This window comes from Zootoca vivipara, chromosome 2, assembly GCF_965207765.1.
Source record: "Zootoca vivipara chromosome 2, rZooViv2.hap1.1, whole genome shotgun sequence".
NCBI lineage: Eukaryota > Metazoa > Chordata > Lepidosauria > Squamata > Lacertidae > Zootoca > Zootoca vivipara.
This window is the reverse complement of record NC_142584.1, coordinates 22,362,855-22,379,765: the sequence shown is the minus strand read 5'-3', so window position 1 is coordinate 22,379,765 and position 16,911 is coordinate 22,362,855. Positions and strand designations below refer to the sequence as shown.

The following is a 16,911-nucleotide window of genomic DNA, read 5'->3' as shown; positions in this document are numbered from 1 at the left end:
CTTGGATACGTTTCTCAGAAAAGAAAAGGAAATATCAGTGTTTTGGGTGGAGGTTGGAAGAACTGATGCCGCAGAGTTACTTGGAAAGTAGGAGAGTCCCCAGTCTGCCCCGACATGCCTTGTTCATAGCGAGACCTGAGTCTGTCTTGAATCACCCTGAGTCACCTCATAATTTGGAGTGCACACTATTTGCCCCTTAGAGGTCAGTCCATAGGGGTTAAATCTGCTTAAGCCTCTTGGTTTCCATGAGCTTCTGCACGCTTAAGTCCTGCATTGGACAATGCAATGACATATTTGAAGAACTCCCTGGAGGAGGAGAAGGCTTTGAACGTGCGTTTGGGTGGCAGGCTGGTCTGCACCTTTGTTCTATCTTCAGTATGTACAGTACTCGGATAATGAGGCCATCAGGACCCTAAAGAGCAAAAACTTTCCCTGGGGTGTGAAGCAAGAATCAGAGTGAGCCATTTTTTCCACTAGTAAGTGCTTCCCAGCAATGATTCTCTGAATGCCTCACCCCCAAAGCATAAATCAAACACACCGAACCATTCTGTGCGTGTTGAATCCCGTGTTTTTTAAATGTCCACAAGGTGGCGGGCTGATGACTCACAATATCCCACCATTAAGTGGCTGCAAGAGAGCCCAGGTTAGGAGAACGGGTCTTTTGCATGTTTTGTTTCTCTTCCTGCTCTTTTGCCATGGTGGGACACACCAGTATGGAAATTGGGATTCGTGGAAAAGTATTTACCTTTAAGAAAAATCAAACGGAACAACAAAACAAAACAACCACAACCTCCATGGAACTGTATAGAACTCAGAGATCCCCTGCTTCTTTGCCCAGAAAAGTGAAGCTAACACTAGGAAAAAATGAAGTATCGCAAGCCAGATTGGTTTGTTCCTTGCCTCATCTTCCTCATGAGGATTTGGGGCTTTCAAGAAGCCCAGAATTCCATTGCACAAGAGTTTTGAGCAAACTTGAATGTCAGCAACGGTTAGATGCGAAGCAACGAACAGGTTGATGATTCTGACACTTCAAGGGGCCTAGGTTTCAAAGTGTGGCTCTAAACATTATTGCGTCGGATGTTAGGGATGTACGAAGCTCCCACTGCTTCCTCCTCAAAGGTATTTGTGCTCCTCAAGCATTCTGTTCAAAGGCTCCAAAGCCCTTGAGGACAGAACAGGCTTGCTGTGTGGAGCAGAGTCAAAACATTATCTTCCCAGCAGCAGCGGCATGCAGCTTATTGGGACAGAGAAAGGAAGACTGGGCCTGTGCAGGATAGGCTTGGCATACGTCCAGGAAAACCCAGACATACCCTGGGCAGATGTTTACATTTTAAAGGATATGTCCAGGTTTTTCGGGCTCGGGCGGTTCGGGCTCAGGCTTGGGCTGCTCTGCATGCCACAGCCACTGCCAGCCCAAGCTGGGGAAAGATGTGCGCAGGCACAGTGGTGGCAGCCCCGCTCACCTGTGCACCTCTTTTGCCAGCTCGGGCCAGCAGTGGCTTGGACTGTCCTCTTTTTTGGCAACCCGGGAGCAGTGGCAGAGCCAATCCAGTGTTCCTGCCTGTCAGGGTTTGTTGTGACTACTCTTGAGTAACGACCATCCACATGCTTGTCTTTCAGACGTTTTTATTGGTGCACATTATTTACAGTGTAACGGATAGCTCATTTCATGTCTACCCGCTCGAGTCAGATTCCTGCACTAATTCCTTCCGCGTTCGCGACCAGCATAAAAGCCTCGGAACTGAGAAGCGCCTCCCTTTCCTCCTCTTTCTCAATTCCGGCGACGGAGGGACGGGTCTTCTGTCTGACCTATTCCTGCCCACTCTTTCCGCCTCCCTCTCTTCCTGCCTATGGAGCAGGGGCTCTTTAGTGTTGCCAGAGCCCTGGCACTCCCTCTCCGTTTCCTGACTCACCCCTTCAGACCCCTCGCTCTCATGACTGCTTGGAGACGGGCTGCTTCTGATGGGGGGGGGGGTTCTCTGTAATCCCTCCCCCTTACACTGCCAGTACACCCACTCAGCTTTAGACCATGGCTATACACTGTTGTCCCCCCGTCCCCCATTGTGTCCTAGATTGAAGCTTCCTGTCTGCCCTCGGTTCAATGTAGGTTTTATCACTTGCCTATATCGTTTGGAGCCGTGTAGGATCCCAACACCCATTTAGATCCTGATTGGCATTGGACTCTTGGTCTCCCCACACCCATCGACATCACACTGGCCTTGGCAGAGTGGTCAGGGCTCCGGGGCCTTTCACCCTCTTTTGGGTAGATTGCTGAAAATGGGAATGAACACAATGAGGCATCTTCTGGGAGATGAGGGGGTACTTCCTCAATGCCATGGAGCTCTAGGGTGGGACTGACAAACTCTCTCCATGTCTCGAGAATATGAGGCAGGCAGAATTGCCTTAGAATTCCCTTAGAACAGTTAATGTGCTGGTGAGAAAAGGTCCTTGCTACTTTCCACATCATTTAGATTCTATTATTGCCCATTCACATTTAAAAACATCCATCAAAAGAGACAGATAGGGAGGCAGGTCTCTCTTTCTCCCTATCACTGCCACTAGTTACTTGAGAAATTGCTTGAACAGGCTCTGGCACAACATCCTTTAAAAAAAAACAAAAAACCTTTTTTGCCTATTTGTTGTGTATTGTAAAGATGCGATGTTAATTTGAAGTTAGTCATTAACATACTATCTTACCCATGTAATCCTGTATATCTTGTTTTTTGTAAGATGCTTTTAGTTTATTTGTAGGGGGGATGGAATACGCGTTTAAAAAATAAATAAAAACTGAGAGCTATCATCTCACACTTCTGCTTTTGAGAAGACAGTTTTCTGTTTTGTCTTTTACCCATAATATGGTAATTAGTGAATGCAGTTAGCAGTTATCTAATCCATCTTTTCTCGTACCCCATAAGTTTCAATGGAACAGAAGGATATTGCACCATAGCCTGCAAAGCACAAAAGAGTTTACCCACATACCTCCATACACCAGCTAGCGCAATGGAACCCTTCAGTTAAATTAAAAATGCACCACTACTCATTTTCACTATTCATTTTCATCCTTCTTCCCACAGTTCAACAGAGACTTCTTTTGGGTGGGAGCATGATCAGCATCATCACAGATTTGCAAGTATTTTATTCCATAAACCTCTAGCAAGCAGCCCCCATGTGCCCCTAGGATTATAGTTTATGGCAGCTCTAGTTCCATTCCATTCCAGTTTTTTTAAAAAACCCAACTCTGTGTATATTTGAACTAGCAACTTTCCAAATTGTGCCTGCTTTGCAGACTGTGCCACAGAGTTCCTTTCTTGCTGCTACTCTTTGGTTGTATTGTGGAAGTAAATTGTTTTGCAGCTGTGGGGCTTCTAAGCCAGGATTGCAAGGTATAGTTGCAAAACTGTAGGGGGCCAAAAGTGTGACAGTGCTTCAAATAAATATGCCTGGGAAATAACAGAGCATAAGAACTGGAATTCAGAATGAAAATCCTCAGGCATTGTTTTCTCCCTGCAGTGTGTGCACTCTCTGAACCTGTGTGGGATCCATGCTATGGTGAAGAACCCTGAAGTGAAAACATATTTTGGAAATGTACAGAAACCGTACACGGTATGTTCATGCAGTCTGGCAAGATTCTTTGGGAAACTCCGGGACTTTCTCTCCACTCCGTAGAAGAGTCAATGCTTAAGAGTCAATGCCATTTGACCTCTTGTGAATCGTAGGATTGTAGATTTGAAAGTGACTCAAAGGGTCATCATCAAAGGGTCATCCAGTTCAACCCCACACTTTTTTAAAGGGGTGCTTCAAAATTGAGGAAGAATTGGTCTTGACAGCAGAAATCCAGACCAGTGTTTCAGGACTTATCGAGTAGGGGCAATACTTTGAATTCATTCTTCTGATTTCAGTGTGGTACATGATACTGGAATCCACCGAGAGATGAAGCAAAATTCTTCAAGGATTTAAGCTCACATGGGAAAAAGGAATGTAACATGTTCAGAGCTTCCTGGAGGACATCCAATGGTTTAATGATTTCTGGGCTGGTCTTGGGTGGATTCCACGTGGACCCAGCAATTTTCCAGTTTTTGTTTTAGGTCTAGGATCTCATCTCTCATCACTGCTATCTACCTCAGTTCCTGAGACTCCAATCCTGCAAAAGTTAGTTCAGGTACCATCTGCCCTATATATTCTACTGTGAAAACAGATGCAAAGGATTAATTCAACTTCTCTGCAATCTCCTTGTGCTCTTTAGCACACATTTCACTCCCTTGTCATTCAAGAGTTCAGCTGCTTCTTTAGATGGTCTCCTGCCACCAATGTATTTAAAGAACTTCCTGTTGCTGGTCTTAATGTTTTTTAGCAATGTGCTTCTCAAATTAGTTTTCTAGCATCCTTTACCGTCTGCGTTTACCTTTTTTTTGTGGTATTATTATTTCTTGTACCCATGATGTAGAGATTTGGCAAGAAAGTAGAGGCTGGTGGGACCAGAAGGCAGTAAGGTTAGTTAATATTCCCAAGTTAGTCACACCCTTAAGCCATTGCTCTGGATCTGCCCCCTAGACTCCTGGCTGCCATAATAATATTTTATTATTATACTGTATTTACCTTGAACAAGGCTTGAATGAAAAGAGGTCTCGGGTTTAGTTCTGGCATGTCCTGTTAAAAGAAACTTGTGGTGTTAATAATAATAATAATAATAATAATAATAATAATAATAATAATAATTTTATTCATACCCCACCCTTCCCTGTCAAGACCGGGCTCAGGGTGGCTACAACAAGAATATCAAAGCAAGCATAAAAGAAACAATTCAATTAAAATGCAGATTAAATACAATGTTAAAATTCAATTTTAAAATTAGGAATCTACAATTTGATGGAAAAGATCTCTGTCTGAAGTCCTGGAGAGCTTCCATCAATCAGAGCAAACAATTAGCCAATAGCCTGTTTCAGTGCAAGGCATCTCTACATATATATTCCTCTATATGTGGTTCTTGTTATAAAGCAAGTATGTGTCAATGTTCAGGGAATCCTATCCCTCCCCAGGTGGCAGCCAAAAAAGCAGATAAACACAAAGAATCCTCACCACATAATTCATTCAGTATTCACAGAGAGAGAGAGAAAGGAATGTAGTCCCTATTCAATGATGGTGTTGCTCTGAGAAGCCCAACCCCCTCTCAGGGGTGGAGGAAGGGTGTGTGGTAGATGCGGGCCACCCCGGGTGTCACCACTGAGGGAGGTGACAAAATGCCAGGTGACACTCACCGCCGGGCCTGCAGTGCACCTGAGCCACGCTTCTCTCCTGGGAGAGTCACGGTGGCTTGGGCACGCGTAGGCTCTGCGCTGCCCAAACGGTCCGCCCATTGCCTCCCCCCCAGCTGTAGGGTGGCTGAGTGGGAGGAGGCAGGCAGACTCCAGGGGCCCTGCAGTGTGTCCCGCCCCTATGGGCAGCTCGGCCTGCCCCTTACATGCTACCCCAGGTGCCCAAGCGGCTTCCTCCACTGCTCCCCCTCTGTCTCTCTCTTATCCTACATCATCCCTGTACCGGCTGATCTGGGATTTCTGCCTCTGAGCTTTCTGCTCTACTACTCTCAATGCATGCCCAGTCCTGGGAGAGGGGGGCTCAGGAATACTCTCCAAAGACACTGAGTCTGTCAGCTGTCCCTCCCCCGATGTTTCTTCCTCCTCCTGTTCTTCTCCCAGCTTTCCCCCTCTGCAGTCTCTAAACTATGTCCTTCTGCAAACCACTGTTCCATATTGATACTGTCCTCCTGTTCTCGGGGAGGTTCAGGAAAGGCGGGGGCCTCAATCCAGCTCCTGACAGTATGACATGGTCCATGGGCTGCCAGTTGCAGAACAGTCCATGGGCTGCCAGTTGCAGAACTTACAACCTAAGGAAGAATACAACAGACCACGGAACCAAGGCAGACTCGGAAAACTGTTTAGGCAACAAGGTCCAATTATGACAATAGGGGTCATCTGAACTTAGGGTGAGGATGCACTGCGTGAAAAGTGAGATCCATCAACTTAAAAGTTCAAGGATGCAATTTTCAGACAAATTTTTTTAGAAAATTGGTCTGATCTATCTGTGTGCTTAAGAATGAAGAACAAAGTGAGAGAGGATCGAAAATAGTTGGAAGAAATATATTTATATATTATTATTATTTTGAAAATAATAATACACCAGCTATCACATCATTATCTCTAAGTTACAAATCCTCTTTCCAGATATGCAGAACAATTTTAAAACACATTTTCAACATGAAATGATTAGTTGAAAAGAAATGAAAGTAACTAAATGAAAACAAGCCATAAAGTTGAATGTGATAGGCCTTACATCTTTGCAGTGTCTAGTAGCAAATAAATCATTGATCAACAGAAAGTGAAAGCAAATAAGGCATAATGGCTTTGGCAAAGCTAGCTACTTTTTTCAAACAGTGTAAGAATTATTCTTTACATATTTTATGGGGAAAGCAAAGTATTTTATTAGAAATTGCAAAAAGAAAATTCTGAGAAAGCCTAAATCCCCCATAGAAAAATCTAGTGTATGTATGTATGTATGTATGTATGTATGTATGTATGTATATATATATATATATTTGTATATTACAAATAAATGAAAATGTGAAGTAGTTTAATTAACTTCTCTTTGTACAATCAAAAGAGCTACTTAAATGAGATGTGGGCCTAGGGTACACTTGGCAAATAGACTACCAAGCTATGCTGCAGCACACAAATCAATTGTGTTGCAATTCTTTAATTTACAGTACTGAATTGTACATTAATTCAAAAGACAGTCACCTTGAACAAATCAAAATTAATGCACCTAAATCATAGGACTACAAGGTCCTGATGCAGTTTTAACTCAAATAATCTGACTCCATGGCTTCAGTGATAAAGCAACTTTGAAATTCTTATCTACAGGTATCCTCCACTTTCAGTATCGATGCCGAATATTGTTAAGCATTCTTTTTAAAAAAAATTACAAGGGCACAAAATTCTATTGTTTGCAATAAAAGGATTTTTTTTAAAGGAGATGAATAATATCTATTTCTTATCTACTAAAACAAGAATACCAGCTAGACTGAGGTGTCAACGAGTCTGTTCTTCTGTTTTATGATTTGAGGATACCAGGTCCATAACTTGTGCGCCTTGAAAACTGCTGCAAAGTCAAGAGCAGCCATTGCAACGGACTGTTAGATCTGGGATTCCATTGAGATTCTACTTAAAGTCACCAGCGCTCTCTCATACGGCACCTCCATAACATTGGCTTGGTGAGAAGTTTTGGCTGACTCTTCAGAAATTTCAGAGTGGATGATTAAAGCTTCAGCACTAAAGGACCGGGCTCTTAGTCCTAATCTTGGTGCTGGTGCTGACGAAGAGGAAGAAGATGACGATGTTCCAGGTTCTCCATCCACTGCTTTTTCCAAAGTGGTGTATTCTTGCTCCTTCCTGTCTAGGTGCTTGGCACTACAATAAGGAGCATAAACCTCGGTGGTTTCCTCAAATTGGAGGCAGTTGACTTTGTAGTACTTCTTCTTCATTTGCAGGACGTCATTGAACCGGTGCCCCCAGAGGATTTCTCGAGGCACATATGAACTCCTTGACTGATGGGATGTCCCCGTTGAATCTCCAGTATAAACAAATGTAACCAGGATCTCAAAGTTGTCTTTAGCAAGAGCCTTCCTGTCCAGATCATACAATGGGCTGTCCTGGTTAATTTCGTGGATAATGGTCACTGGGGTTGCAACAATGATCTGGTCATTTAACAGTTTTAAGTCCTTGTATTCCATTGTCATCCTTCCAACTCTGTCTTCCACATACCGCAAGAGCTGGGCTCTCACTATGCCTTCTACCATATGATTAGGGCGGAAATCACCTATCCGCCACATCAGACAGAGCTTGCCGTCTCTTAAGCCTACCGTGGCGTGATAGCTGAAGCGGATGGTCTGAGCTCGCTTCCGGGCAGTGGCCATTTTGGCCAAGGCAGCACCGATGATGAATGTGTCAATGATGCAGCCTAACACGGACTGTATGATAACTATCAGGATTGCGACAGAGCACTCTTCGGTGACACAACGGGATCCATAGCCTATAGTCGTTTGGGTTTCAAGAGAGAATAAGAATGCCCCTGTGAAACTATGGACACTGGCAACACAAGGGGTCGTTCCTTCATCGAGTGATAAATCACCGTGATGGAGTGCAATCAACCAAAAGACCAAGCCAAAGAACAACCAGGAGAGGATGTAGGACAATGAGAAGATCACAAACATATGGCGCCATTGAATGTCCACTAATGTGGTGAAAATGTCGGCCACATAGCTCTCCCACTCCCCAAAGATGTGCTTGAAGTACACATTGCAGCTTCCGTCTTTCTGGAGAAATCGTTTTTGCATTCTTTTAATCCCAATCGAAGTTGTGTCTTGGTAGCTGTGTGCATGTCTGAGTTTATTCGTTTCCACACTTAAAAGCTTCTCGCCAGGCTCAGCCATGCTTCTTTAATCTGTGCTGTGCGATTAATTCAGAAGATGCAACTAAAGATGCCAATCACCAGCTGGTCTCGCTCTTGTTCTCTTCATTTATAACCTGCAGATGAAACCAAAGAGAAAAGATTTCATATTTTTGCCTCTAAGTAAATACCAAAGCATATATATCAGTGTCAGTGTGCGTGCTTAGCATGGATGAGGAGTGTGCACTGCTGCAGACTGGGAAATTCTACGCATACTGTTGAATAAGAAGGCAAAATGTACAGCATCACCACAGGTTACAGGCAAGATGTTGAATTTCTTAGTGCTCCCCTATGTTTTTCCTACCTATGAATTGAAAAGCAACACAGCAGACAAAAGCCTGGGCTAGAACCTTTCTCCATTGTGTGCTAGATTTCCATTTGCAGAAGTCTTTGGTGGGGGGTTGGATGGGAGGGTGTTGCAAATGGAGATGTTCAGAAGTGGCGCCCCCCTACATGTAATTTGAAGTGGTACACTCTATGTACCACCTCATTCATTCAGCTCCATCCAGCATATCCAGCCCATATGGCAAACATTTCAGGGGCCCAGGGTGGAGAAAACAGCCACAAGAGGCTATGCCAGGCATCCCCAAACTGCAGCCCTCCAGATGTTTTGGCCTACAACTCCCATGATCCCTAGCTAACAGGACCAGTGGTCAGGGATGATGGGAATTCTAGTCCAAAACATCTGGAGGGCCGAAGTTTGGGGATGCCTTGGCTATGCTTTCTTGTCTGGCAGCTCTGTCTGCTCTTGTAGCTCCCATCAGGCTCGGGAGCATGGCCCCAAAGCCATTGATGATGGGAGTTCACAACAGATTGATTGATTAAATACATATACCGCCCTTCATCCAAGGAGCACAGGACAGTTTACAAGATAAAAACACAAAAATACCTGACATAGTGTAAGGGGGAGGGATTATAGAGAACCCTCCCCCCTCATCAGAAGCAGCCCGTTTCCCAGCAGTCATGAGAGCGAGGGGTCTGAAGAGGTGAGTCAGGAAACGGAGAGGGAGTGCCAGGGCTCTGGCAACATCAAAGAGCCCCTGCTCCATAGGCAGGAAGAAAGGGAGGAGGAAAGAGTGGGCAGGAATAGGTCAGACAGAAGACCCGTCCCCTCGACGCCAGAATTGAGGAGGAGGAAGAAAGGGAGGCGCTTCTCAGTTCCGAGGCTTTTATGCTGGTCCCGAACACGGAGGGGGGTAGTGCAGGAATCTGACTCAAGCGGGTAGACATGAAATGAGCAGTCCGTTACACTGTAAATAATGTGCACCAATAAAAACGTCTGAAAGACAAGCATGTGGAAGGTCATTACTCAAGAGTAGTCACAACAAACTCTGACACACAGTAACAAACGAAAACAATAACTCCACACACAGTTTAAAAGGCCATAGGTTGTTTAATGACCTGTTTCATGACCTGTTCTACTACATCAGCCACAGATTAGCTGCCCTAAGTGTCACCCATGAAAATTACAAGTGAGCTATCATTTTTCTACCCAAGCAGCAAATTGGAAAGGCTCTGTCCTGTGAGGCATATAGTACATCTCATTTAGGATGTGCTAAAAAACAAAGAATCCCTCCGCCAGGCAAGTAATGACAGCCGTGCAAAGACAGTTTTCCAAAACACTTTAAAGCCTAGCATACTTTCCTTTTACTTTTCTGGTCGAAGAATGATTGTGACATATGGTGTCGTATCCTCAGAATATGGCCTTCATTAAAAAACACAACATTCATGCTTCCAAAAATACTTCTTGGAACACAGTTATTGGAAATATTCATATGACTTGCTGTAACTGCAGCTTTAAAACACCCCTCGCCATTTCCCCCCCCTCTTTTTTCTTCTTCATCCATGGCTCTCTCATGAACCGACATTTTAATACGCTGTCTTTGAAAAACAAACAGCAATTGGAAAGTGCCGTGGTGATTTAAGGAGCTGCACATTAAGAGGTGTGAAGAGGAAGTGCATTGCAACCAAAGGCCAGCAATCTCCCATTTAAAAACATGCTCAGGGGTTATAATTTGTTTCTCCTCGCCACCCCCCACCACCCCACCTCTGGTATTGACTAGGTCAGACAACAGCTCATGTGAGAACTGCAAACAAATGTAATGCTGGCTTGAGCCACAGCTAAAAGGAATAATGGTCTTGGAAGGGAAGGACAAGGCGGGCAATAATATGGAAAGAAAAATCTCAAAATAAGTATTTATGATGGGCTTTTCAAGAATGAAAGAGACCAAAGGCCTCTCCAGACTGCTGCCTTTTTGTGGCTCTATTCTGCAACATGTTCTTGGCACAGTGATATTGCATTAGTAGTGGATTTATTCTGCCTTACTCTGCTATGCTATGTTGCTTCAACGCTACCACATTATTGTTCTCCAGAGGAGCTAAAGAAGGACCAAAATAAACCAAAACATTTTACTTTGTTTAAAAAAGTTATGTGATTTCCGCAGGTTATCAACCGGTTGGAAATGAAACAGTGTGACCACCCCATAATTTTGCAGGGGCGAACAGTATTGAAAGCAGGATCATGTGGCACAACCCCAATGGAATAAAGAGCATCATGAATGCGCAACAGGAAGAACATCTGGAGGAGCCCTTAAGTACACGAGTGTCAACTCGGACCCTCCAAGTGTCCCTATTTTCCAGGGACAGTCCTGGATTTGCAGAAGCCATCACAGTTTCTGATTTGATCCCAGTATGTCCCGCTTTCCCCTATTTTCACTGGAGAAATGTTGGAGGGTATGTTTGGCGTTATGGGAACCCTGAGCCAAGGAGATAAGAAACTTTACACCCTTTAGAAGGTGCCTGGGTAGGGGAGGTTTTTTTTATATATGTTGAAAGCCGCCCAAAGTGGCTGGAGCAAGCCAGTCAAATGGGTGAGGTATAAATAATAAAATTGTTGTGGTCTTTGTTGTTATAGAATAGAGTGTCTCTATTTTCATCGGAGAAATCTTGCAGGATATTGCCAACTGCCTTGGGTGTTTGGGTCCAAGGAGGACCCGCCAAATCACGCAACATCTGAAATAAATAATATTACCAGTTCATATTTATAGTATTTTTAGATCTGACAGCACTTATGACTGGACAGTGTTGTGTTGGGGTTCATTGCGTGTCGAGGTCACTGGATTCCCCCCAATAAATTCACACACACACGTTAATTAAGTTTAAGGTTTTTGGCATTATTTTGGCCACAACTTTATTAAATTAGAATCAAATGCGAGTGGTTGCTTAGGCATTGGTTAACTCATCTGTCCCCTGCCCTGGGACAGATTCTGCACTGACTTCCTCTAGGCATTTTGTGGAAGTCAGTAGGTAAACATTCCCTGAGGGAGGACGGAGCCGGGTACCTCAGGCCCTTCTTTTGTCCTCCCTCAAATGTTCCCCGAGGCTCAATTTGCTCTGTGTTAGGCCCAATCCCCTAACTAACGAGAGCCCTTCGAGTCCCAGGATTCCTTTAACAGAATACCTCTATAAGCAGCAGCAATTTAGCGTAGCTTTCCAGCCTTTCCATACTCCTCTTACCAGCCAATTTTAACCAATGCCTAACCACCAACCTTACAAGTTGTGACGATTTGCTATGCAGTAGGCAAAAACCAAATGGCAACAGCCAATCAGCCAGATGGCAAAATTCCTACCGGGCCCCTGTCCCAAGGCAGGCGACCCCATGACAGCACAACAATGTCAAATCGCAAAACACCCTTAAAAAAGGAGGTGGGTGGGCAGGAGATCCGAAGCGCTTGGCAAAAGTGAAACCAATATAGTCACACAGTGGGTTTATATAGGCTAGGGGCCGACCCTTACTCCAACCTGCAACAAGCTTTTCTACCCAGCAACAGCACCAAAATGCCCAGTCATGCCAGTGGCCATCTTGCCTAATCTGCCTAGCAACCCAAGGTCATCCTGATTCCCCTCCCGCAACGCGTGCTCTCCATGATTGGAGAACCCGTTTTTACAACATGGTGCACAGTCAACAAACTGATCAGATCCATTCTGGCAGATGTGGCCTAAGTATATGATGGGGAAATCTTGCATCAATGTCATGAGAAGCAATATTGAGGTTACTCAGCAACTGAGGGGGGGTATCAAAGCTTCTCCTTGCCTGACACGCCATTTTGCATAAGGCTTGCTCTGCCTAAACAGATGCCTGAGTTGTGGTCTCTTTAGGATAAACCTTTCAGGAGTGGCCAATGCAGTGGGGTGATAACTGCATTCCATCATTCTGCCCGGACACAGAGGTCCAGCACCGAGGGCCTTCTGGCGGTCCCCTCGTTGCGAGAAGCCAAGTTGCAGGGAACTAGGCAGAGGGCCTTCTCAGTGGTGGCGCCTGCCCTGTGGAACGCCCTCCCAACAGATGTCAAAGAGGAAAACAACTACCAGACTTTTAGAAGACATCTGAAGGCAGCCCTGTTCAGGGAGGCTTTTAATGTTTAATAGATTATTGTGTTTTATTTTTCTGTTGGAAGCCGCCCAGAGTGGCTGGGGAAACCCAGCCTGATGGGCGGGGTATAAATAATATATTATTATTATTATTATTATTATTATTATTATTATTATTACCCAGAGCTGCTCTCTTAACACCAGTGTTGCTGCAGGCTGGTGGCAAGTTTGGACTTTGCAGCTGCGCTAGTAGCAATGGAAAATTGGCTCTGCTGGTGCACCCACATAGCCCTGACCCTGCAGTGTCCACATAAATAACTGCAATTCCAGTGTTGAAATGGCAGCTCTGTGATGCCTCACCAGCAGCTTCTGCACCGTCTGCTCACAATAAATCTGGTATTATGGGATATATAGGGTAGGCATCTATGCATCATGAAAATAGAGGAAATGTATCACACACAAAAAAGGAGAAAAGAGGGCATATATCTCCCTGGGGAGGTTGTGGACTCTCCTTCCTTGGAGGTTTTTAAGCGTAGGTTGGATGGCCATCTGTCATGGATGCTTTAGCTGAGATTCCTGCGTTGCAGGGGGTTGAACTAGATGACCCTCAAGGTCCCTTCCAACTCTAAGATGTTATGATTGATTCTATGGCATTTCCAAAACATATGCATATGCTGATCGATATGTATAGATCAAGGCCAGATTTAGGTTTGATGAGGCCCTAAGCTACAGAAGGTAATGGGGCCCTTTATATGTCCAGCTGTCCTTTGTCAACAACAAATTGCCACTGTTTTTTGTGTTGAATATATGCTATATGGTAATTTATGGACCTAATAGGTATCTAAAGCCATTTGCCACTGTTGATGTATGTAGGTTTCATTTTATTTGTTTTTTTTTATCTTATATTTTGGAAATGTACATCCAGGTGTTTTTTCCTTTAATTTTTTTGCCGCCCCCCCCCCCCAAGAGAGTGGGTTCCTAAGCTATAGCTTGCTTATACGTAAATCCGGCACTGGTATAGATGCAAGTTTAGAAACAGTCGTAAGGATTTAATCGTAAGGATTAAAATATTATTGTTGGTGGTGTTGTTTGCATACTGCCCTTCACCCAAAGATCACAGGGCAGTTTGCAACATAAAATTACAGCATAAAACACAAAAGAGAAAAGAGAAATTCAGTACATCCCACTGTAGGGAGGACTGTGGACAGGCAGCCTGTCTACCTGCATACGACTGGTGGATCACACCGTGATCCCCGCCCTCCCTTCTTAAAGGTAAAGATAAAGGGACCCCTGACCATTAGGTCCAGTTGTGACCAACTCTGGGGCTGCGACGCTCATCTCGCATTATTGGCTGAGGGAGCCGGCGTACAGCTTCCAGGTCATGTGGCCAGCATGACAAAGCCGCTTCTGGCGAACCAGAGCAGCACACGGAAACGCCGTTTACCTTCCCACTGTAGCGGTACCTATTTATCTACTTGCACTTTGACGTGCTTTCGAACTGCTAGGTGGGCAGGAGCTGGGACCGAACAACGGGAGCTCACCCCGTCGCGGGGATTCGAACTGCTGACCTTCTGATCGACAGGCCCTAGGCTCTGTGGTTTAACCCACAGTGCCACCCGTGTCCCTACCCTCCCTTCTTTAAACTGGATTTGGACCAGATAGCCCCTTCAAACAAGAGAACTGTCTACTGAAATTGAGTCCTCTGTTCCGAAAGGAGGAAGACTACACGAAGGGAAGGCTCGTGAAGATTTGTTGTTTGTGGCACGGACATGAAATTAAATGACTGGTCTGGGTGCACTGGGAGTTGAAGGACATTGCCTTCTTCACCCATGATCTAACGGAACAGGGAAATATTGTTTGCCACACTCTTCCGCTCTGATCCTGACCTGGGTGCTGCTGTAGGGTCTGCAGCAGCATTAAGATGTTGCCCTCAAATCACCAGTTTAGAATTGGGAGAGTCCGTGTACAACCAAGCTGCTATGCTGTCTTGAAAACAGAAACAGGTCTTGGTCATGGAAGCATGGTCATTGGAAAAGGCCTTGACACAGACCTGCAGTTCCTGTAAAGAGCCATTGTGATGCATAGCTGCCAAGTTTTCCCTTTTCTCGCGAGGAAGCCTATTCAGCATAAGGGAAAATCCCTTAAAAAAGGGGATAACTTGGCAGCTATGTTGTGATGCCATTGTCTAGTCACTGCAGAAAGTGGGGAATTTGAATTTTTCAAGAATCTGGTCACAGGGAAAAAGTGAAGCAAGCAGCACGAAACCTGTGTTCCAAAGTATTTCTCTTCTGAGAATCTGATTAAATAAAAAAAAGAAAACAGCCTGTCTTTGCTTGAAATGGGGGGCTTTCCCTCTGTAATCTCCCAAGCATGCAATGAATTCAACTCAAGCTTTGGTTTAGTAGTCGAATCACACTTTCACACTACTCATCAGTGAGGGTTTGGAATGAGCTTTAGTGCTTTTTGCTTTTTGTTTTATCCTTTCCCAGTGAAATTGTGTAACCTTGCGACACTTTCTGTTCTGAGACAAAGAAATGTGAAGAGTTGGAACATTTTGACCTGTTTTGAAATCCACTAGTTACTCATTTTCAAGAAAAATAAATTTGTTTCAGCAGGCAACATCTCAAATGAAGCCCTTTCTCTGATTGGCTATATGTGAATTGTGATTTTAGTTTTCACTTCCTCAGGTCTCTATGGAACCAGCGACTGTGATCCAAAGACTTCAGATATGTGTACACAGATACACACTCTGTTCTGCGCATGAAGAGATAAACCTCTGCTTTCATGGAGCCTGCTGACATCCCACTGAGATCAGTGGACCTAAGAGCTCAGTGCCACTTAGGGTCCATTGACTTTAATGGGCTCCTTCCTCTTCTGAGGGTGCCCAATGAACTTAGAAGTCTCAAGCTTTGCACCCAGTTGGTCAATGTTTACTTCCAGTGGGACTCATATTAGCTGTAAAAGGTAAAGAAAACTCTACACTAGAATGACAATGTTCAAATTGTGGAATTTCTCCTGGGCTTTAGGAAAAGCATCTCTTTGAAATGGCATTTGGTCGCACGGATTTTTATGAGGGATGTTGAACTGGGGCTTAGCATCTGATTCAACAAGACTGGATCTATAGCTTTGTCCCTTTTGGTCATTTCATTTGGTTTTAGTAAATGACACCTTGAACTTATGGAGAGGTGAAATATGCAGACTTGAATTCAGAGATGTCTTGCACTGAAGTCCTCTATCCCCGTCACATGCTATTCCAGAGACTCCATCAACCCCCTGAGATGGATTTTTGGGAGGTCTCAGGGCTGTACTGGGAAAACCCCTGTTGCTTGAGCAAAGTTCTGCTCATCTATCTCTGAATTCATCCAACAGTTTACATGCCTAAGATGAACAGAGATAATAAATTGCCTAAAAAGTTGTCAAGCTCCCTGTCCTTGCACGAAAAAAATAAAAATTACAGAGCTAGAAAAGCCACTAAATGTGAACTTCTGCACTGAGATAGGCATCTCTACTCAATGCAGAACACAATTTCGTAGCCTATGTGTTAAATAGATTGATAGAAACTTTTCAAGTGAAAGGACCACTTTCTCTTGTGGGAAACCTTATAGTGACCACATGCCAATGGGGGGGGGGGGGTGAGGCCAGAGGCAAAAGCAGGGAGAGCAATGAATATAAATTTTACTTTTGTACTGTAGGCAAACAGTACAAAGTCGACCACAGCAAACTATGGCAAGCTCTTAAAGAAATGGGAGTGCCTGTTCACCTCATCTGTCGCCTGAGAAATCTCTATGTGGGAAAAGAAGCTACAGTTAGAACTGGATATGGAATAACTGATTGGTTCAAAATTGGGAAAGGAGTACGATATTGTCTCCCTGATTATTTAACTTATATGCAGAGTTCATCATGCGAAAGGCTGGACTGGATGACTCCCAAGCCGGAATTAAGATCGCCAGAAGAAATATCAACAACCTCAGATATGCTGATGACACAACCTTGATGGCAGAAAGTGAGGAGGAATTAAAGAACCTTTTAATGAGGGTGAAA

General features: G+C 44.4%; 1 protein-coding gene across 6 annotated transcripts in view; it reads right to left on the bottom strand.

The window, feature by feature from the left end:
• Positions 1-4,700: 4,700 nt before the first annotated feature.
• KCNJ16 (potassium inwardly rectifying channel subfamily J member 16) overlaps positions 4,701-16,911 on the bottom strand; it is a 53,314-nt gene continuing 41,103 nt past the window's right edge. For all 6 annotated transcript variants that reach the window (XM_035104071.3, XM_088661427.1, XM_088661426.1 and 3 more), the window contains one exon: positions 4,701-8,576. In XM_035104071.3, the coding sequence (XP_034959962.3) occupies positions 7,187-8,482 (1,296 nt within the window). In that variant the 5' untranslated portion in view covers positions 8,483-8,576 and the 3' untranslated portion in view covers positions 4,701-7,186. The remainder of the gene's footprint in view (positions 8,577-16,911) is intronic.